General features: G+C 53.1%; 1 protein-coding gene across 5 annotated transcripts; it reads left to right on the top strand.

Annotated features, from left to right (window-relative positions):
• The first annotated feature begins 8132 nt into the window (after positions 1-8132).
• Positions 8133-18646, top strand: FGFR4 (fibroblast growth factor receptor 4). 5 transcript variants are annotated; one of them, XM_045447401.1, is made up of 18 exons: positions 8142-8305; positions 10711-10854; positions 11543-11806; positions 11898-11978; positions 12102-12268; positions 12837-12960; positions 13471-13661; positions 13794-13932; positions 14256-14449; positions 14558-14703; positions 14790-14911; positions 16078-16188; positions 16275-16465; positions 16865-16987; positions 17077-17147; positions 17371-17508; positions 17757-17862; positions 17961-18646. In XM_045447401.1, the coding sequence occupies exons 2-18, from the start codon at positions 10764-10766 to the stop codon at positions 18105-18107; spliced, it is 2406 nt and encodes an 801-aa protein (XP_045303357.1). In that variant the 5' UTR covers positions 8142-8305; positions 10711-10763; the 3' UTR covers positions 18108-18646. The 5 variants fall into 5 exon arrangements, with proteins under 5 accessions (XP_045303380.1, XP_045303367.1, XP_045303357.1 ...); XM_045447398.1 differs by having other exon boundaries at positions 10317-10854; XM_045447424.1 differs by having other exon boundaries at positions 8133-10854; positions 14256-14295; positions 14558-14653.
• Positions 18647-24593: the final 5947 nt, after the last annotated feature.

Below are 24593 nucleotides of genomic sequence, written 5' to 3'. Positions count from 1 at the left end.
TTCTAGGCCAGGGTATGATGGCCTCGTGGTTGTTCTAAATATGTCTACAAATTTCTTATATTCCTCTCCTCAAAAGGTCAAGTTTAATCTCTCTCCCCCTACTATACCACCTACTCCTAGGGAACTATAATTAGTGACTCACTTCAGACAAATAGAAGAAAGCAGAAATGAGGGGCACCTGGGTGGCTCAGTCAGTTAAGCAACGAACTCTTGCTCTCAGCTCAGGTCTTGATCTCAGGGTCGTGAGTTCAAGCCCTGCACTGGGCTCCACAGTGGGCGTGAAGCCTACTTAAATTAAAAAAAATAATAAAAGCAGAAATGATGAAGTGTGACTTCTGTGTGTAAGTTATAAAAGACATTGCAGTGTTAGTCTTTCTGTCTTGACTCACTGGCTCTGAGGGAAACCAGCTGACATGTCATGAAGATGTTCATGCAGCCTTGTGGAGAGGCCTGTGTGGAGAGAAATGGAAGTCTCCTGCCAACAGCCAGCCAAATATTTGTTACCTAAAGCCTTAAGTTTTGGGGTAATTTGTTATGCAGCAACAGATAACTAATACAGGTCCTAAAAGCAACAGGAAGCTGTTGAAAGATTTTAAATGGGCACCTGAGTGGCTCAGTCTGTTGAGCAACTGACTTTGGCTCAGGTCATGATCTCACAGTTTGTGAGTTCAAGCCCCACATCCAGCTCACTGCTGTCAGTGCAGGGCCTCCTTCGGATCCTCTTTCCTCTTCCCTCTCTGCCCCTCCTCCCCCCTGCCTCTCAAAAATAACAAACATTAAAAAAAAAAAAGATTTTAAACAAATAGGAACAATGACATGATGAATTCACTGACATGTGAACAGGTGAATGGGATGGCATGGGAGCCAACAGAGGATAGTGGAGACACAATGGAGGGAGGAGTCATTTCTTTTGCTTTTTTTTTTTTAAATTTTTTTTTTAATGTTTATTTATTTTTGAGACAGAGAGAGAGCATGAACGGGGGAGGGGCAGAGAGAGAGGGAGACAGAATCGGAAGCAGGCTCCAGGCTCTGAGCCATCAGCCCAGAGCCCGACGTGGGGCTCGAACTCACGGACCACGAGATGGTGACCTGAGTTGAAGTCGGACGCTTAACTGACTGAGCCACACAGGTGCCCCTCTTTTGCTTTTTTTATAAATTTTTTTTAATGTTTATTTCAGAGAGAGACAGACAGAGGGTGAACAGGGGAGGGGCAGAGACAGATGGAGACACAGAATCCGAAGCAGGCTCCAGGCTCCAGGCTCTGAGCTGTCAGCATAGAGCCCAATGTGGGGCTCCAACGCACTGTAAGATCATGAGCTGAGCCAAAGTCAGATGCTTAACTTGACTGAGCCACCCAGGTGCTCCATGGGAGAGGAGTCATTTCTACTGGGGAGGACATTTATTAGGGGCCTTTCATTTATAAAGAGTAAAAAAAAAAAAAGAAAAAGAAAAAGGCAAATTAGCTTAAGAAAAATTATTTGTCTCACATTAATGAGACAAAGTAGTAATTTTTGCCTTTAGACATAGCTAAATCCAGGCATGTTCCATCTCTTGGCCTTCTTGTTTCCTGTGTTGGCCTCATTCATAAGCAGCCTCTCTCAAGAAGTTCTAGGCTTCCATATTCACGCCTCAGTAACCTCTGAGAGTGTTAGTTTCCCATTAGTTCCAATAAAAGACCCAGACTGGCTCTCATTAGCCCTGCTTGGGTCACATCCTCATCCCTGACCCAATAATAATAGCCTGGGGGATGGAATATTCTCATTAGCCAAGTCTAGGGGCACATGCCCACCACAGGAACCAGGGAGAAGTTGGCTCCACCCAAATCCTGGTTGGCCTGGGAGTAGAGGAAGTCTAGGACTTCAAAGAAAATGGAAGAGCTGTTTTCAGAGAGAGGAAGTGTGTTTGAATGTCCAGCTCAAGGTGGTCAGGAAGGTTCTCAGAGAAGAGGGAAGTCCTGAGAGGAGTCAGAAAGCTGAATGGCAGGCATCTGATGTGATGGCCAGAGGGAAGAGAGGAGGGGAGGTAGGACCAAGGAAGTGATACTCCCAGCAACAAGAGCAGCAAGAGCAAAGGCACCAAGGTGTGTGAACCAACCAAACCCTTTCGGGAGGGCTTGCCTGGAGTTCAGTGCAGCTGGAACACAGAACCCATATCTCTGCTGAAAGGGGAGATAGGACAGGAGAGAGCAGTAGAGGCCAGTCTTGAAGGACACTGAGGGCCAGGCTGAGGAACTGGGGATGCCACTGGGAGGTAGGGAAAGAGTAAAGCTGAGGAGTAAGTTGGTTAAATCTGTGTTTTATTTTTTAATGTTTATTTTTGAGAGAATGTGCACGGGGCTGGGGGGCTGGTGCACAGAGCAGGGAGGTTGGGTGGCAGAGAGAGGGAGACAGAGGATCTGAAGTAGGCTCCAAGCTATCAGGGCAGAGCCTGATGCAGGGCTGGAACTCACAAATCATGCGATCTTGACCCAAGCCAAAGTCAGATGCTTAACCAACTGAGCCACTCAGGTGCCCCTAAATCTGTGTTTTCAAAAAGTCATTTTGTTGGGGTTCCTGGCTGGCTCAGTCAGTGGAGTATGCAACTCACGATCTCTGAATCATGAGTTCAAGCCCCCATCAGGGAGGGAATAGAAGTTTTAAAAAACTATAAATAAAAAAAATAGGAGCACCTAGGTGGCTCAGTCAGTTAAGCATCTGACTTTGGCTCAGGTCATGATCTCACGTTTCATAAGTTCATAAGTGCATCCTGTGAGCTTGAGTCCCACTTCGGGTGAGCACAAGCCCTGCTTCTCTCACTCTCTCTCTCCCTTCCCCACTTTCCCCTCTCTGCCCCTCATGGGATTCTCTCTCTCTCCCTCCCTTTCTCCTCTCTCTCTCTCTGCCCTTCACTTACCTGTGCCCTCACTGAAAGAAAGAAAGAAAGAAAGAAAGAAAGAAAGAAAGAAAGAAAGAAAGAAAGTCATTTTGGTGCTGAAGAGTGGTGATACAGAGACTATGAGCTACCTGCCCAATTCTCAGTCACCCCTTCTTTTTAGCAGACCTTCCTGACCTCCATTGTAGTTAGGGGTGCCCATGTGTCACAGTCTGGCCAAAGAAATAAGATCAGAAGTTGCTGGATACAGATTCAACTCTTTGTGGCTTCTTTTTAACTCTGCGTAAACACAAATGTGATGGCAGGAGCTGAAGCCACCATCTTGCCACCATTAGGGGAAGGTGTAGAGAATTTAAGAGACCTCAACCCTGATTTCAGACCCGCCTTCACCCATCTCCAGACTTGGGAGACCTGGGACTAATAGGGATGGATTAACCTGTTTTATTTAAGCCCTTGACATTTAGGTTTTCTATTTTTTGTTTGTTTTGTTTTGTTTTGTTTTGTTTTATGCCCAAACAAAATCCTACATGGTCCAGGTGGACATCAGGCAAGGTGGAGGAGGTTGAGGGCCCCTCTGAGGCTTCTTTCCTGATTCCTTTCAGACTATCAACCCTCTAACCCTGCATGCCCAGCTTCTGCCACTTCACAGCTGTCCTGGCCCTCTCTCTCCTCCAAAAATATGTGCCTGTCAAGCCCCAGTAGGTATGACGTTTGTAGGCCCAAGTCTAGAGAGAGCTGAGTCTGGCAAACCCTGAAAGCCTCCCAAGACATGGATCCACAGTGTCTGGGACCAACGGACAAGGGGGCCAAGGGTGCTGCTGAGACTCTGGGAAGCACCAGAATATCCCAGAAAGAGCCTCAGCTTCCTCCTAGCCCATTCCCCTCTATCTGGCTTCGTCTGAGGGGCCTCCCCAAGAGCTCTCTAAGGCTGCCAACATCAGTGCCAGGTTCCCTGCCTCTACCATAATGTCCTGGGCAGCTTGCAATTCCTGGCTTTGTTGTCTCCCATAGAAATTGGACATAGATGTGCTGAAAGAGTGGGGAATGAGGAGATATAAGGGCTGGAGGAGGGGTGACCCTAATAGTCCCTCCCTCTTGGTCACAAAAGTAGGTTACCCATACTTTGGGTAGATCCTACCTAGACCCATAGCTACTAATATGAATATTGGCCACTTTTTACTGAGCATGGGCTATGTGCCAGGCATTGGCATAAGGCTTAATACATCACTACATTGAGTCCTCACAGAAAAGTTACTATTCCCATTTTACAGAAAATGAAACTGAGGTTTAATATTAAGTGACTTGTCAAAGGTCACAAGCTTTCAGGATTCAAACCTGCATCAGTCTGGCTCTAACACCAAACCTCTCACCACTCAGTTGCTGTCAGTGTCACCTCCATTCTGACAAGCCAAGCCAGACCTCCCTGGAGTCTGTGGGAGAAGCCAGGGTGAAAAAGGGTTGGAAAAAATGGTAAAGTAATAACAATTGTCATTTGAGTAGCAAGTATATGATATAAACCTGTGCATTTTTTCTATATTTTAAAACTTTCTCAAAATAAACCTCATTTTAAAGGAAAGAAATAAAGGAAAGAAGACAAGAAAGCACAGGACTGGCTCAGGGGCCAGGGCTTGGGCCAGGCCTGGGCTGGAATGGGGCCTGGGCAGGGGCTCAGGGCAGCTTTTCCGCACAAGAGCCCCAGTGTTCCCTGGGTCCGGCTACCATCCAAGAGCAACATGGTCGGCACCAGGCAACGTCTGCCCCCTCCCCCCAACTCTGCTCCCAGGCAGGTGGGGGGCAGGGCCTGGCCTCAGGAGTCCCTCCTGGCCTAGCCTTGCACTTCAGGAGCCCAGAGTCTGCAAACCCCTGCCTAGGGCCTGGTACTTCGTACGTGTCCCATCAGTATTAGCCAAATGGACAGGGAGATCAGTGCCCAGCCCCAGCTCCCTCTCAAACTCACCTTCAGGTGAATCTGTATCTTCCAGGGCTGAAGTTAAGAATGGGGGCAGAAAGCAGGCTGATGCAGTAGCATCAAAAGTCCCAGCTCTGTGGAGAGTCACCCTGAGCTCTCTCTCTTTGTCCCAGAAGATCAATGTTCAAGTCTCAGTTCTGTTGTTCACTTGCTTTGTGACTTTATTTTTTTTATTATTTTTTTAAGTAAGCTCTAATGGGGCTTGAACTCATGACCCTGAGATCAAGAATTGCATACTCAACCGAGCATGCAACTCTTGGTCTGTAGAGTTGTATCATGTAGCCGGCCAGCTACCCTGCTACATGACTTTAGACAAGTCATTCCATCTGCCTGAGCTTCTGTTTCCTTACCTGCAAAATGGACCTAAGGATTCCAACCCCCATTTGGCTTATGGGGAGGTCAAAGGATATAATGCATATATAACACCTAGCTTAGCATATCACTTGGCAGATAGTGGGAACTGATCCAAGACAAGAGCTTCCTCCCCTACTTCCTGTTTTGATGAAACCCAGTCCCATCTCTTAATTCATTCACTTCCTCCAACATCCCTGGGGCAAAGGAAGCAGGAGTGTGCCCATTTTCTGGATGGAGAAACTAAGGCAGAGGCAGGCTAAAGGCAGGATCTTAGGACGTCAGGCTCCTGAGCCCCTGCTAGACGTGTGTGTGTGTGTGTGTGTGTGTGTGTGTGTGTGTGGTTGTGTTTGAAAGGTTTTGAGAGAAAGACTGCAAATGTAACTGGTGGAAGATTGTTACCAAGAGAGTGAGGCCGTGATGAGGAGACAGGCTTGGATGCCTCTCCCAGACTCCCTCAGCATGTCTCCTTCTATGCTTTGTTTACATATCTATCTCTCCCCACTACAGTGTCAGCAGCTCCTTGAAGGGGAGAGGTTGGGTCGGATTACTGCTTTATCCCCACGATTTGGAACAATGCATACCATATAGTGAACCTTTAATTGACACCTGGCAAATGAATGTGTGTATGAATGAACGACGTGAAAGAGCATCACATGCCACAGAGGGTCAGTGTGAGAGGTCGTTGAGTGTGGGATGGGAGGCAAACAGGGCATGTGCAGACTCAGGGGGTGTGGGGTATAGGGTTGCCAGTCTAAGGGACTTGGGCATCTCAGGAGGCAAGGAGTATGCACAGGCTGGGCTATGAAAACCTTTCCTCTGCCTTTGGCTCCAGTAAACCTGAGAAGTGCCTGAAGTTGAATGAAAGCTGTGTGGGGTCCATCTCCTGCTGGCAGCTCACCCCAACCCCAAACAACCACATTCACTAAGGGGAGCCAGCAGAGGACCAGAGTTGGGGAGCTGAGTCACTCCAGGAGTCTGGGAGGTCTGGTGAGGCCCCTCTGGGCAGGAGGCTTCCATTTGCTGGGCACCCCCAGTGCCAGGAGCTTTATCCTTTCCAGGTGTTCCAGCAAGGAAGGACCCTGAGAAGGAATCAGAACCAGTTGGTTTTAAAAGATAGCCAAGGGGCACCTGGGTGCCCAAGTGGCTCAGCAGGTTGATTGTCTGACTTCAGCTCAGGTCATGATCTCACAGTTCTAGTTTGAGCCCCACATTGGGCATGCTGCTGTCAGCACGGAGCCTGCTTTGGATCCTCTGTCCCCTTCTTTCTCTCTGCCCCTGCCCCACTTGGGTTCTCTCTCTCTCAAAAATAAATAAACAAAAAACAAAAAAAGATAGCCAATTATTTTCTGATTAATCTTTGGGAGGAGACCATTATTTTTTTTGAGAAGGAAAAAAAAATCCCTTTGATGGGCTTTTTAGTTATGCAAAGGAAAGATGTCTATTCCATTGGGAATAATGTTAATGAGAGCTAGACTCCTTAGCATAACAATGGAAAAGGAAGCTGGTTCCCCTGGGGCAAGTCTCCACCTGCCAGAGGAATTGGGAGGTGAGTCTGAGACCCCAGCTAAGGGGTTTTCTTCTTAGGAGTGGAGGGCTTAGACTTCAGGTGAGGATGGGGCAGAAGACAAAGGTCAGCTGACCTCCTCATTTGGCCACTATCTAGATGCTCAAGAGGAGGGGTACTTACAAGTGTGGCAGACCTGAGCAAGGTGGAGCAGCACCTACTGCGTGCAGGTGTTGAAGTCTGTAGGCAGTTCCTGGCTTCTATCTACACAACTGTTTTAGTTACAATTCTGGAATGTTCCATGAAGTTGAAAAAGTAACAGGTCCTAAATAATCATAGTGAACATTACAAAGCACATGTTACACACCAGGCAATGTTCTAAAGGCTTACACATGTTTACTTTTCACAAAAAAATTCATGAGGATGATACTATCATTATACTTACTTTACTGTTGAGAAAATGAAAACACAAGGATGGACTAACCTGCCAAGGTTACTCCAAGTGTGATGGCACTGAGATTTGAGTCCTGAAATCTGTGCTTTACTTCTTTCTCCATGCCCACAGGACAGAAGGCATCTAAGTGGAGCCTGACAGGTCCAGAGGGCTTCTCTGAGGAAGTGAGCTGACATCTAAGAATGAAATGGAATCAACCAGACCTAGAGGGGAAAGATCACTCCAGGAAGAAGGAATCATATGTGCAAAGGCCCAGAGGTAGAGTGGGAGCAAGGAAGAAATAAAGAATTCATCAGGAGATGTGGATAGGGGCCTGGTCATGCCAAGAATCATTATAGAAAACTGCCAGAAAGTTTTAAAGGGGTGATGGATACATTCAGATTTGTATTTTTTTTTAAGATTTTTTAAAAGTTTATTTAAGCAATCTCCACACCCAACGTGAGGCTTGAACTCACAACCGCGAGATCAAGAGCCCCATGCTCCACCTACTGAGCCAGCCAGCAGCCCCCAGATTTGTTTTGCAAATATCACCCTGAGAGTTGTGCAGAGAACGGACAGAGTGGGTTGGGGGCAGAGGGGATCTCCCAGCCACTTACAGAAGACAGAAGTAGGCAGGCAGGACCAAGGTCTGGCGAGGGTGGCTGTTCAGGACTGCTGGGTCTTGCTGTCTAAGGGGTGACTAGCAGAGGATAGAGTAAATAACTAGAACTTGGAAGCCTGGTCTGGGTGCATCGAAAAGAGGCGGAGTCTGATGGGGTGTGCAGCAACCTGGGGCGGGGCCCCGGGATTGGGCTGACCCAGATGGCCACTCGGCTCTGTTGGGTTTGGGGACTGATGTCCAAGCGGACGGGACACTGTACTTCCCGCAGCTTTGGCGGTGGTCCTGGTAGTGCTGATCCAGGAGGGGCGGGCCCAAGGTGGGCGGGGCCTTGGGTTGTCCCCCGCCAAGTCGCTGTCAGGTTAGAGCTGGTCCAGGAGGGGCGGGGCCCAAGGTGGGCGGGACGCTGGGCCTCCAGCGGCCACGCCACTGTTGCGGGTGCATTCCTGGCTCTCTGGCCCGGGGCGGAGGAGCGCCTTGGCTGAGTCTGCAGTCCCCACTAGGAGCGGGTGTCGGGGCTGGCCGGAGCTGGGAGCGCGGCCGCGGAGGACCCAGGTGAGCTGGGACCCTGTGCCTGGAGAGGGACCACGGAGGCTCGAAGTGAGCCGGGACCCCTTGAGGACCCAGGTTGCGCTTCCAGCCGCCAGGGGGCGAGCGGCGGCGGGGCTCAGGGACTGCCCCCTCCCAGCACTGGGGACCTGGGCGTCCTCTCGGAAGGGGGTGGAGGGGACGGTAAATCAGTAACCCGCAGCGCACACAGGGCCTTTTGTCCCGCTCTGTCCAAAGAGCACCCTGGCCGCGGAGCTGGTTACTCATTGCCCACCGGGGCGGGGGCGGGCCGGCTGTCTCTGCTGCTCCCCTCTGGACCTGCCTGCTTGCACCTCCCCCCAGGGTGGCCGGGTAGGGGGGGAGGAAGAAAAACGCGCGCTGGTCCCTTGGCCGCGCGCGCTGGACTGTCTGCGCTCCCCGAGTAGAGATGAGGAAGCTGAGGATCCGATACGTGCAGTCATTTGCCCCGGGTCCCTCAACGCTTTAGTGCGGAAAGCTGAAGGAGAACCCAGGACTGTGTGATGACAGTGTCAGGCCCTTCAGCCCCTGAACAAGGCAGTGGGTCGGTCTGTCTGCCGCCGCGTGTGATCCGACTAAGTGTCCTGAGGTTACAAGATCAGGGCAGCCGGGAATGGGAATAAAATCCTGGGCCTCCCCACTCCTTTCCCAACTAGAGCTGTGGACCCTGAGAGCCGCACTCCCTGCAGAGCAGAGCAGGGTGGAGGGATTTTGTGGAGGAGAGCCATAGAAACTGGGGCTGTGTGCAGGGACAGTGGCATCTGAGTCCGATGAAGAAGAGAAATGGGGACGCAGAGGTGTGTATGTGCAAGAGAGAAGATATGCCCAGTTTTGAAAGTCAGTGGTTTCAGTGCTGAAGAGGCTGAAGGAGCAGACTGTGCAACCAAAGAGGATTGACAAGGGCAAGGAGGGCGGCTTGGGATGCTGGATAAACTGTAGATTGGATCCTACTGGACAAGGGCAGCCATTAAGGGTTTGAAAGCTGAGGGGGTGTGGGGTGGTGACATGGCAAATATTTGTAATTTTTAAAGCCCTGCTGGAGAGTGGAGGCTGGAGAGTCAAGGGAGATGTCTGCAAAGGCCCAAGCTAGAGATGACTATGGCCTGCCCTGGGTCCAAGCAACGGTGATGGGATGGACCACAGAAGGATTGAGGAGGCAGATGGACTGGAGGTGGAGGAGGGGTGAGGGGGCATGAGATGAGATGATACCCCAGCTTCAGGGGCAACCCAGGGAAGGAGCAGTTTGAAGGGGGAGATCATGGCTTTGGCCAAGACAAACTAAGTGCCCCCTGCCTCAGAGCCAGAGCTGGAAGGGGGGCAGCAGCTGATGAGAAGGGTGCAGTTGGCTTCCTGGGCAAGGTAAATTCAGAGACACCAGTGCCTAGTGACTCTTATTCAGCCCCAGGTAATAGCCAGTAGCCCCTGGGACTATACTGGTCACCAAGGATGCAGACATCCTTGGTGGCATATGGAGGAGGATAACCAGATAGGGTGGGTGTGTACATCACACCTGAACTGCACCAGAATCAGAGGTGATTGGCCAAGGGCAGACCCAGAATGACAGTCGTGGGGAGGAAGGGGGAGGAGAACATTCCAACATCCTGTGCTCCCTGTATTCCCTACATATGTTCTCTTTTATCCTCAAAGCAGTCCTGTGAGGACAGCACCCAGAGAGGGACTGGAACTTGCAAGTTGGTTAGAGTCAGGATTTGAACTTCACTTTGTTGGACGCAAGAGCCCGTGTTGCCTCAAATAGAGTTGTGAGGACACAAAAAGCAGAGGTATTCCCAGCATGCATTTCTGGTTCAGCATGAGGAAGAACTGCTTGCCATGGAATGTACTGCCTTGTCAGTAGTGAGCGCCCTGCTACCAGAGGTATTCAAAGCTGGTCAAGAAAATGTCAGTAATGCTATAAGAAGTGTGGGTCAGATCAGATAACATCCAGATGCTGAGGTTTGGCCTTGTATTGTATTTCATATATTTTTTTTTTGTTCTCCAGCAATAAATTCATTTATTCAGCAAAAAAATAAATGATGTGTGCTGAGAGTGAGCAGAAGATCTGTCTCCGTTCTCTGCTTTCCTCCAAGGAAAGAATCCCCAAACTGCCCTTTCTGTGAACTTGTGCCAAGGTCTCAGCAGGACCGGAGGAGAGCAGGAAGCCCAGCCCTGCCCCCCTGCACAACCTACTGTGAAGAAGCTTTGGGCTCTGGCAACAGCAAAGCTGCTTCCAGTCTCTGCCTTGCTGCTGTGTGGTGGTGGTGGTGGTGGTGGGGGAGGGGGGGGTTGTACAAGACTTCTAACCACTTCCTGTCTCAGTTTCTTCATCTGCAAAATAGGGGAATAGTACCACCGAAGGTGCATGCATAGCAGGGGTTCTTCTCCCTCCTTTTCAGGAAGGCAGTTGGTGGGAAGCCCAGCCTGGGTCCTTGTGAGCAGCAGGAAGGATATGCAGCTGCTGTTGGCCCTGTTGGGGGTCCTGCTGGAGGTGCCTGGGGCTCCAGCTTTGTCCCTTGAGACCTCTGAGGAAATGGAGCTAGGTATGGCCTTTAAGGTGAGAGAGGATGGCAGGGGTGGGCACCTGGAGGGGGCTACTAGCTGAGAAAAGCAGGAGAAGATCCTGGCCCAGTCCCTTGAAGAGGTGACAGCAGGGCAGGGCCCAACCATTTGAGACAAAGTGTCTGGCTCCCAGCAAGCATCCACCTATCTCTGTGTCCACGAGAGAGGACTGACCTTGCAGGGTGAAGGGTCCTGTGCTGGGCTGCAGAACTGGTGGTGAGCCCGTCGGCTGTGTGTGTGTATGTGTGTGTGCGGGTGGGTGTGTGGGTGTGTGTGTGTTCTATGCACTGGGTTTGGGAGGCCCAGACAGCATGTATGGTATATGCACTGTGAGTGTGGTATGCCTGGGAGATGTGGCATGTGCCCTGTATGTGGCATCTATAGCATGTGTTGTATGTGTGTGTGTATGTATGTGTGTGTCAGGCAATGGCATGACCAGTTCAGCATGTGTGCTCTGCACTGCGTGTGTGATGTGCACCAGAGGCGTGGTAATTGCCTTACACAGAGCATCTGTAGCATGTGATTATGTGTGTGTAAGTTGAGGAGCAGCAGGTGTCCAGCATGTGTCGAGAGGTGCTTGTGCCCTGCCTGTGCAGCATGTTCCCCATATGCAGGGGGCTCCCTCAGCTGGGGCTGTGGGGCTCACTGACCTCTGCCCTTGGCCCACAGAGCCCTGCCTGGCCCCCAGCCCAGAGCAGCAAGAGCAGGAGCTGACCGTGGCCCTTGGGCAGCCTGTGCGGTTATGCTGTGGGCGGGCTGAGCGTGGTGGCCACTGGTACAAGGAGGGCAGTCGCCTAGCACCTGCTGGCCGGGTACGAGGCTGGAGGGGCCGCTTGGAGATCGCCAGCTTCCTACCGGAGGATGCTGGCTGCTACCTCTGCCTGGCACGAGGCTCCATGCTTGTCCTGCACAATGTTACCTTGGTTGTGGATGGTAAGGGGGTCCAGAAGGGGCTAAAGGGTGCCTGGGGAGAGAGATCCTCCCCATCCTAGACCTCAGACATCTCTTTTTATTCTTGACATAGACTCCTTGACCTCCAGCAATGGTAATAAGGACCCTAAGGCCCACGGAAACCCCTCGAATGGGCACATTTACCCCCAGCAAGGTCAGTATGAGTCCTCAAGGACTCATTTTCCTACTTCCCAGCTGGTCACTGAGAAGAAGAGACCTGTGTGGAAGCAGGTGGTCATCCTGGGGACACTAAGTTCTCCTTTCCCCTCCTCTCCAGCACCCTACTGGACACACCCTCAGCGCATGGAGAAGAAACTGCATGCAGTGCCTGCTGGGAACACTGTAAAGTTCCGCTGTCCAGCTGCAGGCAACCCCATGCCCACCATCCGCTGGCTCAAGGATGGAAAGGATTTCCACGGGGAGCATCGCATTGGAGGCATTCGGGTGAGTCTCCAGGTTCCAAGACCATCTGTTCCTCCATTTTCACTCCCCTCTTTGTCCCCTCATACCTATAAGTCATTCCTTCTCTAATGAGGAAGGCAGCTGTGGGCCCTAGCAGCACTAAACTGTGGACTTGGGACAGCTCTGATTCAAGTACCCACTCTGCCACCCTGCGGCAAATGACTTAATCTAGCAGCCTTAGCTTTCTGTGGGAAGTGGGAAGGATCAATAACTGGCAGGTATTGAGTTTCAGCAACTAATTCTCATGATAAGACCCTGCAGAGCCTGCTCCAGGCTGTAGTGAGGAAGCTGAAACTGAGAGAGGGCAAAAACTGGCCCAAGGTGGTACAGCCAGGAAGAGCCCCTGCTAAAACTCAAAGACCCAGACCCAGGGCTCAGACACTTCCTGGAGCCTTCTCCTTCATCTCAGGGTCTCTGGCCTTGGCCTGGCTTCCCCAGGGCCTAGAAAGCTTGAGAAGACCCCTGTGAGCGGGATCTAGCCCCCTCATTCCCTTGACCCCTGGATGGGCACAGGTGAGTGGCCCCTCATGGACACTTCCCCTGTCCCCAGCTGCGCCACCAGCACTGGAGCCTGGTGATGGAAAGTGTGGTGCCCTCGGACCGTGGCACGTACACTTGCCTCGTGGAGAACTCTATGGGCAGCATCCGCTACAGCTATCTGCTGGATGTGCTGGGTGAGCGGACGGGCAGGCAAGGCGGTATGGGGGTGGGAGCCCTGACACTGCCCTCGGGTAGGGCCCAGTCTGGCAGGCAACATGGACTTGGTCTTAGATGGCTCAAGCTGCCCTAAGTGTCCTAGTGGGTCAGAGGGAAGCACAGGGGGTAATGTTAGCCTGGAGGAATAGGGTCAGCTGAGAGAAAAAGTGGGGAAGACATCCAGGCAGAGGGCACAGGCTGACTAAAGGTCCTAGGTGTGACAAATACAATGCATTTGTGAAGAGCTGTATGCCTGGAGTGTGGCATGTAAGTGGGGAGCCATGTCGTGGAGGGCTTTAAATGCTAGACCGTGAAGCTGTCCTGGACTGCAAAGGCAATGGGGAGCTATGGTAAGCAGGGGGTGGACAAGATCTGAGCTGCATATCAGGAAGTTCCTTCCCTGGAGCTGGGGGGAGGCAGGAGGCAGATGACCAGGGTGCTTCTGTGGGTGCCACCGGTCAGGGTTGACCGCCTGGCCCGGCCCCCAGAGCGGTCCCCGCACCGGCCCATCCTGCAGGCGGGGCTCCCAGCCAACACCACAGCTGTGGTAGGCAGCGACGTAGAGCTGCTGTGCAAGGTATACAGCGACGCCCAACCCCACATCCAGTGGCTGAAGCACATCGTCATCAATGGCAGCAGTTTCGGTGCCGACGGCTTCCCCTACGTGCAAGTCCTGAAGGTCTAGCCCCCACCAGCACCTGAAGCCTACTACTCTCCCTTGGGGTGTGGGGGGTTGGTCCCCAGCCTCCTTCCTAGCCACAATATCGCCCCAGGCCCTGTGGCGACCCCTGATTATGTCCCCGGTCCCCAGACAGCAGACATCAATAGCTCAGAGGTGGAGGTCCTATACCTTCGGAACGTGTCAGCCGAGGACGCAGGCGAATACACCTGCCTGGCAGGCAACTCCATTGGCCTCTCCTACCAGTCAGCCTGGCTCACGGTGCTGCCAGGTGAGCACTTGAAGGGGCCAGGAGAGGCTGCAGGAACCCTGCTCTGATCCAGCAGTGGGCTGTGTCCTGTGGGGCTTGGGACATGGCATGCGGATTTGTGTGTTTGATCCCTCATTAGCGGTCCTTCTGTGCATGTCCACATACGATTGCCTTGTGAGCCTCTGGGGTATGGGTGTGCAGAACTGGGTATAGCTCCAGCTTGCTTGTCAAATGTCCCCATGTGTGCTGGGAGCTGAGAGGGCCTGAGTTAGAAGATGTGGAGCTGGCCATCTGACCACTGACCTGTCAGTTTTCTGTCTATATATGTGTCTGTCTGTGGACAGAGGAGGACCTCACATGGACAGCACCAGCACCTGAAGCCAGGTACACGGACATCATCCTGTACGTGTCAGGCTCTCTGGCATTGGTTGTCCTCCTGCTGCTGGCCGGGCTATATCGAGGGCAGATACTCATCAGCCGGCACCCTAGGCGGCCCGCCACTGTGCAGAAGCTGTCCCGCTTCCCTCTGGCCCGACAGGTACCTTGCTGTTACCCACGCCTTCCTGTGTCCCCATAGCGAGGCTCTTGGCCTGCCTTCCCAACCCAGCTCAGCTCCAGCAGGCTGACCAAGTCACCCACCTTACAGTTCTCCCTGGAGTCAGGTTCTTCAGCCAAGTCAAGCTCGTCCTTGGTGCGGGGTGTTCGTCTCTCCTCCAGTGGCCCTCCCTTGCTCGCTGGCCTTGTGAGTCTAGACCTACCTCTCGACCCGCTGTGGGAGTTCCCCCGGGACAGGTATGCTGCATGGAGTGAGCATAAGGTTCAGGTTCCAGGCAGGAATGATGTTCATATGGCTGAGGCCTCGGCTTTCTAATTTCCAGGTTGGTGCTTGGGAAGCCCCTGGGTGAGGGCTGCTTCGGGCAGGTGGTGCGTGCAGAGGCCTTTGGCATGGACCCCGCCCGGCCTGACCAAGCCAGCACTGTGGCTGTCAAGATGCTCAAGGGTGAGTGGTGACGCCGGGGGAGGTGCTGTGGCCGTGAGACTAACAGAAGGGGCTCATGGTGCTACCAGTTGAGCACTGGTGGCCAGAAGGGCTGCAAGATGCCACTCTTGGGCCTAGGGCCCAACTCTGTTACCGAACCTGGCCAGCCATTTCTGAGACTGTTTCCTCACATGTCACATGGGGTAAACAATAGTTCCCAGGCTGAGGCTCGTGGAAAGTGCCTGGTACATAAAATCTTAACCACTTGAATGATGAGAACTACAAGGATTTGGGATGACTGGGGTTAGGCACCCCCACGTTAGCCCTGGCCCCACGTCAGCCTGGGTCTCAGATAACCATGTCAGCCTCACAGGCCATACCTTCAGCCTCCCCATCCGGGCCCTCCCCCAAGTCTCTCCCCGTGTCCACCACTCTAGAACAGCCCAAGCACCAGCCCCAAAGTGCCTAGGACACACCTGGGACATGCCATCGGGGCTTCTCACTGCTATCCCCCACTTCCTCTACAAGAGCAGCCAAAACCATTGTTCTGCTCCCCCACCCCCTCCTCTCTGCACAGCTGGGGCCACCTGGTGCTTTCTGGGAGGCAGGGATTGAGAAATGTGCATTGTGAGGTTTGGCAGGGAGGGTATGTCATTGGCCAAGGGCCACAGGTCAGCCCTGGTCCTCAGCCTTCCCAAGAAGATCTGGAGCAGCTTTTTCTCAGCCTCCCCTAGCTGTACTTCACGGGCAGCTCCCTGAATTCTCAGGCCAAAAGGACACCAGGCCCCAGTCAGACAGGCCTCAGGGCGCCAGCCTGCTTCCCGCCCCCAGGAGCTCTTACCCCATCAAGAACGAATGCCAAACCTCCAGACACAGCGTCTTCCTGTTCAGAGTTCTTCCTCCTCTCCTCTGTTTCCTCGTCCCACTCACAGAGAGGCCTACCTCCTGTAGATCCTTGATCTTGTTTCATCCTTGCAACTGCTGTGAGAGGTAGGGCATGATCCATTGCCCCATTTTATACAAGATAATCCTGAGGTTCAGAGACGTTAGAAGACTTTTTAAAGGCCGGAGAGCCTAGCACGAATTCAGGCCCAGAGCTTCCTGACTCCAGGTCCAGCACTCAATGTCCTATATAGTCAACCCTGCACCTCCCCCACGTATAGTCACCCTGGATGTCACCTTTGCAGACAATGCCTCCGACAAGGACTTGGCAGACCTGGTCTCTGAGATGGAGGTGATGAAGCTGATCGGCCGACATAAGAACATTATCAACCTGTTGGGTGTCTGTACTCAGGAAGGTGGGTTGGAATGGGGCTAAGGACAGGGACAGTGGGGTATGGAGCCACAGCCTCAGCAGCCTCCCTGTCCATTCTCACCTCTACAGGGCCTCTGTATGTGATTGTGGAATGTGCCGCCAAGGGAAACCTGCGGGAGTTCCTGCGGGCCCGGCGTCCCCCAGGCCCCGACCTCAGCCCTGATGGGCCAAGGAGCAGCGAAGGGCCGCTTTCCTTCCCTGCTCTGGTTTCCTGTGCCTACCAGGTGGCCAGAGGCATGCAGTATCTGGAGTCAAGGAAGGTATGGGCAGTGGGCAGCACTCTGGACCATTCTAACTGCTCCACCTGCGTACTTTCCTGCCGCTGGCACTGAATGTCCCCATCTTCTCCCTCTTTCCCCTTTCCCATTATCCTGTCTAAATGTTCCCAAGTCCTTCTGTACCCCCCATCCATACACAGTTGACACTGCATGTCCCTATTCCTTCCTCACACAATCCCTAACTCATCGGGCAAGGGAAGAGACCATGCAAGAGAGAGGTGGGGCCCTGAAGTTAGCTTTGGTTTCCCCCTCTCTGCATCTTGACGTCTTCATTCGTAGAACGAGTGGATGATGCCTACCCCCAGGGTTACTGTGAAGTGCAGTGTGCCCAGCATCCAGCCATGTGTCCTAATAAACCTAAGTCCCCTGCCCTGCCCCTAGTGCATCCACCGGGACCTGGCTGCCCGAAACGTACTGGTGACAGAGGACAATGTGATGAAGATAGCAGACTTTGGGCTGGCTCGTGGCGTCCACCACATTGACTACTACAAGAAAACCAGCAACGTGAGGGAGGCAGGGCAAAGCTGAAAAGGGGGTGGGGGGCACCAGGACCTATGGGACTTGGCATCAATGCCCCCACTTCTCCCATCCAGGGCCGCCTGCCTGTAAAGTGGATGGCACCCGAGGCTTTGTTTGACCGAGTCTATACACACCAGAGTGACGTGTGAGTCCTGGAGGTTGGGGGTCTGGAGTAGCTGCCAGCAATCATTGTCCTACCCCACAAAAGGGGCAAAGCACTTGCCCAAGGTCACACAACCCTAGGACCTGAGTGGGCCCAGACTCCAATCCCCACCCTCCATGGTGGATCATGCCTGTGAGGCCCCCCATCCCAGCCCCAGGAGTAGGGAGCAAAGCTCTGCCCTGCTGAGCACTGGTCCTGCCTCTAGGTGGTCGTTTGGGATCCTGCTGTGGGAGATCTTCACTCTCGGGGGTTCCCCATACCCCGGCATCCCTGTGGAGGAGCTGTTCTCACTTCTGCGGGAAGGGCATCGGATGGACCGGCCCCCAAACTGTCCCCCAGAGCTGTGAGACCTCACTCCCTTCTCTCCCACTTTACAGTCCTCATCCTCTGCTCTGACCTTGTCCTTAGGACCTGGTCCCCTAACTCACTGTCACCATCTGAGGGGAGATCCTGGCCTAGTTTCTGTGACCCTTCCTCTGAGTAGCCCCACCTAACCCTTATCAAACTCTGCCCCTTTATCATACCTTTGCCATAAGGTCTCCCCCCACATTCAGTCCTGAGACTCTTCTGACCCTCCACCCTCTCCACCAGGTATGGGCTGATGCGTGAATGCTGGCACGCAGCACCTTCTCAGAGGCCTACTTTCAAGCAGCTGGTGGAGGCACTGGACAAGGTCCTGCTGGCCGTCTCCGAGGAGGTACTGCTCTCCTCTTGTGTCATGACCTCCCTCTGCCCTCCCCCCTCTGGGCTTCATCTCAGCCGACTACCAGGACTGACCAGCACTGTTCCCCATAGTACCTGGACCTCCGCCTGACCTTTGGACCCTACTCCCCTGCTGGAGGGGATGCCAGCAGCACCTGCTCCTCCAACGACTCTGTCTTCTGCCATGACCCCCTGCCACTGGGGCCCAGCTCCTTCTCCTTCCCTGGAGTGCAGACATGAGCAGGGCCACAAGGTTGTTACAGGCAGGCAGGCCAGCAGCCTTCAGCCTCCTGGTTTAGCGGCAACCTGGCAGTGCTTGACCTTGGCAGCCTCAGGCCCCAACCTTAGGGTAGTGTCCCAGATCTCTAGTTCTGCCTTGGGGAGGTCTGTCCTTGTTCCGGGGGCCCCTCGATGAGGCTTCCAGCTCTGGCCTCAGATTCCCAAACCAGACTTCAACCCCAGTCTTTGGAGTCGTGACCCAGGTGTCCTAGTGGCCTGAGTGTTAGGGTTCTGCCTGGCCTCCTGGCCCTTAGCACTTAGTCCAGGGGTTTGGCTGGACCTGGCTGTAGAGCTGTCCTAAACCTCCCTGCTTCCCTGCACCAAGAGAGGTCTTGGGCCTCCGAACCCCATTTCCCCAGGCCTCCCCTGCCTCTCCTTTGCTGTTTGTCCCAGCATCTTGGTGGCAAGAGCATTGGCCCCTGTGCTCCCAGCTGAGTGGCTGGAAGCCTGCCGAAAACACAGAAGCAAATGGCCTTTTATAAATTATTTTTTGAAATAAACCTCTGTGTTCCTGGTGTCTTCCCTGCAGTGGATGGAGGGGAAACAGGGTGGAGGGATCCCCAAGCTGGGAGTCTTGCCTGAGTGATACAGACTGAGGGCTTTGTGCCAGGCCTTGGGTTTGCATCCACTTTCCAGCTACCTCAGGGCGAACCCAGGAACCTGTGTACACCTCTGACTTGGTCTGTCTGTCTTGCCCCATCTTGTGCACGTGATGGTGTGAACGAGTGCTAATGGCAGAGGAGTCCACATGGCACCATCGACTGGATGGAACTCTTATACCCTCTGCACATGCATGTGCATGTGCCTGCCCTGGGACTGTCCCCAAGGGAGCTGGCAGCACCCCTCCCCCATCTGCTCAGCATTAACCAAGCTGACCGTTAACACAGCGTGAAAGCCTAAAACACAGCTTCAAGGCTGCTGCCTGCTCCCACGCTCTGCTGCTCAGGCTGGGGGCTTGTGGGGGCTGTGCCTGCCCCGCCTGCCCCACCCTGGCCAGTCTCCCGGGCAGCAGCTGGTTGCCGCCCAGCTAGGCTGCAGCTGTCCCTGCCTGCCTGGTCCTCCCCTGGAGAGACCGTCATGGCCCTGTTCTCAAACACCCTCTGGGGAGGGGGTGAGGAGATCAGTTTCCCAGGGCTCTGAGCCTGGAACCTTCCCGGGGTCCATCCAGGCAGTTACTGCTGCTCTCCAGCCCCTGAACCAGGGTGGAGTTACCTGACCCAGTGCCTGGTGCTCCCTCCTGCCCTGTCCTCCTGGGACAGGACAGACCCTTTGTGGAGGCCACCTGGATTGCCTCATGGCCTCCCAGGGGGTGGCAGCTGAAAATACATACAGGGTCAGAAGGGACAGGATGTAAGAATCTGGGGCTGGGAGCAGCCTGAGACTGAGCAGCAGCTTCTGGCCATGCTTCTCTTCCTGTTCCAAGTCTCTTCGCACTCCCACCAGTGCCCCCTCTGACTCACCATGTCCCAAACTGAACTACTCATCTTCCCACACAAAGCCACCTCCATGAGGACCCCTACCCCTCATCTCAGGGAAAGGCATCAGGCCAGAAACCAGGGAGTCATCCCTGACTACTTCCTTTCCGTTGGAACTCTATTCCCTAATGGGATGGAGAGAACACCAGACTTGGAGCCAGGAGGTTCAAAGCCTGCCACTTCCAGTGTCCCCAGGCCAATGCTATTATTTCTCTGATTGTCACTTTCTTCACCAGTGGGGTACGCCTACTCTGCCTACCTCCCAGGGCTAGGAGTTTACGATGAAATGAGACTTGGATGAGCACATGCTTGGGAAAGGATGCCATGCAGAGTTCACATGGGTTTTGTTGAGCATTGCACTGAGAACTGGTACTTGGGCTTCACAGCAGCCCTGTGTGTCCTCCTCCTAAGTCACCCCCTCCCAGCCCAAGGCCTCCTCCCCTTCTCTCCCATTCCCCTGCAGGTGGCTTGGGAGGCAGCTTCCACAAGCAGCTCTTGGCTTATGCTCCCCCTGCACTCAAGGACCCCTGCTAGCTTCCAGGAGCATGCAAACTTTCTGAGCCCCGCTCCCAAACCCAGTCTTCCACAGGAGGTCACTATGCCTAGCCCAATCAATCACATGACAGGCAGGTCCCTAAGAACTCACCTGGGGGAGGAAAGTGTTGGGAGGCTAGAGTAGTGACAAAAACAGGGAATGATGTATGAGAACTCCCATTTTTCCACTTTCCCATTATAAGCCCACGGCTGAGCTGGGCTCAGCCACCCACCACTGTCCCTCACTACAGCCTCACCAGACAAACATCAGCCTTCCCAATTTAATGATGGGGAAACTAAGAATGTGATAGGCCCAGGATCACAAGGATGGGAGACTAAGGAAGGAGCTGAGTTGACCCCTGTCCCCCACCTCCCCCAACCTTCCCCAGAGCCTAGGTTCCTAGAAGGTCCTGTGCACATGGGAGACCAGAGTCAGGTCACTCAGAATGACAGAGGCAGATGGTGCCTTGTAGGTCTCGGGGGCCAGGAGGGGTTCCACTACCCACCCTGTGCCCCCTCCCTGCCAGCCTCCTTGGCAGGCACCCGCTTGCCACATTCCTGACATCCCAAGTCAGAATGAGACAGATGCTGCTAATTCCCCCATGCAAGCTTTCCGTTCCAGCTTCCCTCCCCCGAGCCTCTCAGACCAGCATGGCAGCATCTGGAGCCTGGCCCTCTCAGTCTGCCAGAGTTCTGAATGGCTTCCTACCCAGTGATGCTGGCTTCAGGAGCTTGCAGAAAAAGCACAGGGTTATCTCCAGACTCTGCCATTTGCTGGTTGTGTGTGTATTAGTCAGGGCTCTGGTAGGAGCAACAGGTAGATAGTCACACCAATCTGGAAAGTCCAAGCCAAGGAACAGGAGTCTACTGGGAGGGAATCAGCACCTGGGAGGGAAGGTCAGGTTGTCTGGGGGGAGGGGGGGGCGGGTCACTAGGGATGTTACGACTGAAGTTACCCTCTCTGAGCCTGAAGCACAGAAATGATGACACGTCTCAGAGAACTGTTAGAAGCCCTCAGTCAACAATGGCTGTTGTGGGGCACCTGGGTGGCTCGGTCGGTTAAGCGTCCGACTTCGGCTCAGGTCATGATCTCACGGTCCGTGAGTTCGAGCCCCACATTGGGCTCTGTGCTGACAGCTCAGAGCCTGGAGCCTGTTTCAGATTCTGTGTCTCCCTCTCTCTCTGCCCCTCCCCTGTTCATGCTCTGTCTCTCTCTGTCAAAAATAAATAAACATTAAAAAAAAACAAAAAACAATGGCTGTTGTTACTCAGAAATTAGGAGGGAATGGCTCCCAGGGCTGGGTTGCCATGATCTCATTCTCTCCTCATGGCAGCCCTTCCTGGAAGGCATTTTTATTCCTGCTGCCCAGATGAGGACACTGAGGCTCAGAAGAATGAAGTGACTGGGCCAGGGTTACATGGGGGCAATTGAGAGAGTCAGTGCTTTGGACTAGGTGCTCTGTCCTAGTGCAGAACTCATTCTCACAGCCCCAACTGCCCACTGTTCCAAGGACCAGGTTTTCATGAAGAGACATCTACTAATGAAACGTCCATGCACGCAGGTGGATGGACCTTCATGACACCCAAGCACAGAGCTCTTTGAGCCCCAGCCCTTTGACTTACATCCCTGTCACCTCACATGGCTGTGTCTTCTTGGGCCACACTCTTTAGCTAAACCCTTCTTGCCCTGTTGCTCTCACTCAAACCTAATTTCTCCAGGAGGCCTCCCTGGTTCTCCTTTCCAGCCTGGGCTCCTCCTCCTGATGAGTCCCGCTATTCAGAGGTTAGAGAAGAGATGCTCTCAATTATCTCCTTCCCCATGGGGCCCCTGGGTGGCACAGTGGGTTAAGTGTCCCACTTCAGCTCAGGTCATGATCTTGCAGTTCGTGGGTTCAAACCCCATGTCGGGCTTTGTGCTGACAGCTCAGAGCCTGGAGCCTGTTTCAGATTCTGTGTCTCTCTCTTTCTCTGAGCCTCCCTCACTCGTGTTCTGTGTCTCTCTCTCAAAAAAATGAATAAACATTAAATAATAATAATAATAATAATAATCTTCCCCTAAACTGAACACCAGGAAGCAAGCACTGCTTTAACAGTTTTTTTAATCAGTAGTTCTGAAACCTTAACACATATCAGAATCACCTGGAGATTGGGGTGTCTGGGTGGCTCAGTCAGTTAAGTGTCCAACTCTTGATTTCAGCTCAGGTCATGATCTCAGTTGGTAAAGTCAAACCCTGCATTGGGCTCTGACAGAACAGAGCCTGCTTGGATTCTCTCTCTCTCTCTCTCCCAAAATAAATAAATAAACATTAAAATAATAAAAAAAATAAATAAACTTAAAAAAAAATCACCTGGAGGGCTTGGATTGCTAGGCTCCACCCCTGAATTTTTTATTTGGCAGGTTTGAGGTGAAGTCTGGAAATCTGCATTTCTAATGAGTTCTCAGGGGATGGGCACCACTTTGAAAAGGACAGTTTTATTTTTTATTTTTATTTTTTTTAATTTTTTAACGTTTATTTATTTTTGAGACGGAGAGAGACAGAGCATGAATGGGGGAGGGTCAGAGAGAGAGGGAGACACAGAATCTGAAACAGGCTCCAGGCTCTGAGCTGTCAGCACAGAGCCCAACGTGGGGCTCGAACTCACGGACTGCGAGATCATGACCTGAGCCGAAGTCGGACACTTAACCAACTGAGCCACCCAGGCGCCCCATGGAAAGGACAGTTTTAAAGAGGCATACAGTTTAAACAATTTAAACAAAAACCCCACTGGCATAAAGGATTTTCAATGAGAAGCAACCCCTTATACCCACTTTCTCTGCTCCCCAGGGGAAACTGTGTCTTCTTGCATGCTCCCCCCTCCTCCTGTTTGTATAGCCCTAGATCCAACTTAGTGGTTACTATCCTTGCCCCTAAAATCCAGGGCCTCGCCTGGCAGAACCAAGGGGCAGTATAGTGCTGAAGGAACATAAAGAGACCCATTCCCAGGTACAGACACACTCAGGTGCACACCCTAGGCCTGCCACTGCCCACCCCTTCCCACACCCCAGCTCCCTGAGAGTCTCCCCTCCCACTCCTCCACCTGCTGCAGGATTTAGCCTAATCCCTGAGTATGTGCTTAAGGCAGCTGCAGCTCTCTCTGAGGGGAGAGGGCTCCCCTCTGGAGGAAATCTCCTTGTATTCTCTTGCTATGGAAATCTGACCTTTGTCTGCACCTGGGCCCCACGGCTGGGGTCTGTCCCCAAGAAGTGGCTGAGGAGGGGGCGTGAAATTGCCAACAGCTGAACACACCCAGCCTTTCCCCACATCCTCTCCAACCCAGTGGCTGTTCACATTCCATAGCACCAGCTCTTTCCGGGCCCCCCAGTGCCAGGCTCATGTTCTTGTGTGGGTATTTGGGGAGCAGCCTGACATGGCCCTGCTGGTCTTGCCACCTGGCCCTGCGTGGGATGGCTGTGGATTCCTCACAGCTCTTGAACCTCCAAGTCACCCTTGTACCCTTCAGAACTCAGCTATCTCCTCCTCCAGAAAGTCCACGCTGAACTCACAGCACAGCCTAGGCATTCCACTGCTTTGCACAACTGGTATGACCCACTGATGTCTCCTTCTGTCCCACTCAGGGCAGGGGCCTCTCAGGCTCCACCTCTGGGAACTCAGGCCCAGTGCAGAGCAGGCCACTCTAAGGCTTGTCAAATAACCGTATGATCTGGTAAGGGTGACAACGTGGTTCCCAGCCAGACAGGTCCTTTCCTCCAACAACTGAAGCCCAGGAGAGGTGGGTTGGCTGGCAGGACTGAGACAATGAGACCAGTATCAGGGGGCACAGCTCTAGAATCTTTAAAAAGGAACAGCTCTTAGATCCTGGGGACCAAGATAATTATTGTTGCTGGGGGACCCAGCACACATGCTTAGGAGAGCTTCACCAACACGGCAGAGCTTCTAACCCTGTGTGTGTGTGTGTGTGTGTGTGGAGGGGGGGCCTTCTGAGCAACCCCTGAAGAGAGGTTAAAAATAAATGACGGGTAGCATGGAATTCTCTAGCTCAGCACAGTCCAACAGAACTTTCCGCAATGATAGAAATGTTCCAGATCTATACTGTCCAAGACAGTGGCCACTAACCAAATGTGGCGCCTGCGACTGAGGAACTGATTCATTTAGTTAATTTAAACATAAATATAAGGAGCTGTGTATGGACAGGACAGCTCTAGAGCCTTCACAAAGGGGCTGCTCTAAATGCACACATGGGGAGTTCTCTCCAACTTTACTGAGGGGGAAATGGGAGGTACAGTGTGCCTAGGGCATTCATATCCATGTGAAGTAAGTGCCTGAGGTTGTAGGGATGCAATGGTTGGGGAACGGTGGGCAAGTGGTCACAAAGGTTGCTTCTGGGGAGGGGAACTAGGCAGCTAAGGTAAGGGAGGGAGGGGACCTTTGTTTCTTTA

This window comes from Leopardus geoffroyi, chromosome A1, assembly GCF_018350155.1.
Source record: "Leopardus geoffroyi isolate Oge1 chromosome A1, O.geoffroyi_Oge1_pat1.0, whole genome shotgun sequence".
Taxonomy (NCBI): Eukaryota; Metazoa; Chordata; class Mammalia; order Carnivora; family Felidae; genus Leopardus; species Leopardus geoffroyi.
The sequence above is the reverse complement of the archived record's forward strand: the minus strand, read 5'-3'. Positions and strand labels throughout refer to the sequence as shown.

Coding starts and splice junctions, on each gene's coding strand:
- FGFR4 (XM_045447398.1), top strand. CDS start 10,677: ATGCATAGCAGGGGTTCTTCTCCCTCCTTTTCAGGAAGGCAGTTGGTG. Junction 12,269..12,836: donor ATCGCATTGGAGGCATTCGG/GTGAGTCTCCAG, acceptor CCCTGTCCCCAG/CTGCGCCACCAGCACTGGAG. Junction 17,148..17,370: donor TATACACACCAGAGTGACGT/GTGAGTCCTGGA, acceptor TCCTGCCTCTAG/GTGGTCGTTTGGGATCCTGC.